Raw genomic sequence first — 1,872 nt, 5'->3', positions numbered from 1 at the left:
CCAGGCCCTGCCCTCCGCCCCACGCACCTCTGGCTCCCGCTGGAAGATGACAACCCGGCCACCCTTGTCGCCCGTGGCCAGCAGCTCTCCCGTGTGGTTGAACTCGACAGTGGAGATGACATCGGCTGGGGGGGGGAAGGGGAGAGACAGGAAGGCGAGGCTCATTAGGACCCAGTCCCATGCTGTTCAACACATCTGGGCCCACCCCACCCCACCCAGAGGCTCTGCACCCCCAAGTGGGCCCCACCAGGCAGCAGGAGCCTGAGGGGTGGGGAGACACCTGCCCCCTCCTCCCCGCTGGCCACAGGGCAGAGGCCTGTTCACTCTGGCTCCTTCCTGCCTCTTCCTCCTCCCCTCCTGCCTCCTGCCTCCTGCCTCCTGCCCCTCCCTTCCTGCCTCCTCCTCCCCTCCTGCCTCCTGCCTCCTGCTCCTCCCAGAAGCAGTTTGAGGGTTCCCTCCTGTGCCCGCCAGGTGACTGGGATGCAAACCTGACACTCACTAGCCCAATTCTGGGGGCCACTGAGACCAACTATACCCCTTCCTGCCCCCCCACTGAGCTCCCCTGGATGGGGCCCCTGTGACCCTCACATTCCTGGTGGGGACTCGTAGGCACCGTGGATCTACTTTCAACAACCCCAGATCAGACCACGCCTCCGGGCCCCACCCTCCACTCTGTTCCCCCACAGCTTCCCGGGCGATGGGCCACCTGAGTCATGGCGTGTCTGCTCAAAACCCTCCACTGGTCCCCAAACCGAATCCTGATCCTCATCCCTCCAACCCCCCTCCTCTGCGCAGCCCCCACTCTCGGCGATGGCAGCTCCGTCCTCTGCTGGCCGGGCCTGACTCTCTCTCCCGCTCACGACCTCCGTCCCCTCTCCCCTCATCCCACTGGCTCAGTCTTCATGCCCAATTCCACCCCCTTCTCCGCCTGTCCCCTGTGCAGGCCTACAGCTGCCTCCCAGGGCTCCCCTGGCCCCGCCCTGCCCGCTGGGCTAGCCTCGGCAGGGAGGGCAGCGAGAGGAGCCCGCACCACAGCCTCAACGACCCCATCATGTCAGAGGAAAGCAAACGTCTCGGAGCCTGAAGCGGTTTGTGACCTGCAATCCCCGAGGCAGCCCACATCAGGAGCCCAATCTCCCCGCTCCTGCCCCTGAGGGAACCCAGCATTGCTGCCCCCACCCTGACCCTGGGCTGGGCCCTGTGGTTTGCTTGGGCCTGCGGGACACCAGCAGACAGGCCACCAAGCTGGGCCTGGGCCACCGCCCGGAGAAGGACCTGCCCGGAGAAGGACCTGCCCAGATGGCCCGAGCCCATCGGTCCCGGAGCGGGGGGCGGGGGGGGGGCAGGAGGAGGAGGACGGGACGAGTGTGCGAGCCCCAGCCAAGTGCCCAGGCAGGGCCCCAGCCCAACAAGCCCCATCAGCAGAATCAGCAGATACGTGATGGCAAATAGTCAGTGTTGAATGCCGGGGAGCGCCCTGTTTTTAACTCGGTAAAGAGTAAGGGACGCCCTCTCTCCCAGCCCCGCCTCCCTCCACCCCCCATTCCTGACAGCTCCACTCCCATGCGGGCTCCCTCCTGTCTCCACAGCTGCTCTCAGCCTGGAGGGCTTTCCCCTTTGTTAGTCAATAATGCGTTTCTCTTGTCCCGTGGCCGTCAGAGGCCCCGAGGCGCAGGTAACCGCTTTGGCAGGAAAGAAACCAGGAGGAAGAGGCGTTTTGGGAGCAGATGACGCGGAACGGATGCATCGGTCAAGAGGAATGCACCCTGCACTCAACTTACACAGACAACACAGGGAGCAGCTCCTGGGAAGCACGCACTGAGGTGGGCGTGGGGTGCGGTCAGGCCCCGGTGCTGGCACTGCCCCCTTCCC

The 1,872-nt window shown here is 65.3% G+C and overlaps 1 protein-coding gene across 1 annotated transcript in view; it reads right to left on the bottom strand.

Annotated features, from left to right (window-relative positions):
* The window catches only part of PPP2R2C (protein phosphatase 2, regulatory subunit B, gamma), a gene marked incomplete at its 3' end in the record, with an annotated part of 72,664 nt that overhangs the window by 43,454 nt on the left and 27,338 nt on the right, over positions 1–1,872 (bottom strand). The window contains exon 2 of the mRNA XM_014538277.1: positions 28–125. Within this exon, the coding sequence (XP_014393763.1) occupies positions 28–125 (98 nt within the window). The remainder of the gene's footprint in view (positions 1–27; positions 126–1,872) is intronic.

Source organism: Myotis brandtii, unplaced genomic scaffold (assembly GCF_000412655.1).
Source record: "Myotis brandtii unplaced genomic scaffold, ASM41265v1 scaffold188, whole genome shotgun sequence".
Classification (NCBI taxonomy): Eukaryota; Metazoa; Chordata; class Mammalia; order Chiroptera; family Vespertilionidae; genus Myotis; species Myotis brandtii.
The sequence above is the reverse complement of the archived record's forward strand: the minus strand, read 5'-3'. Positions and strand labels throughout refer to the sequence as shown.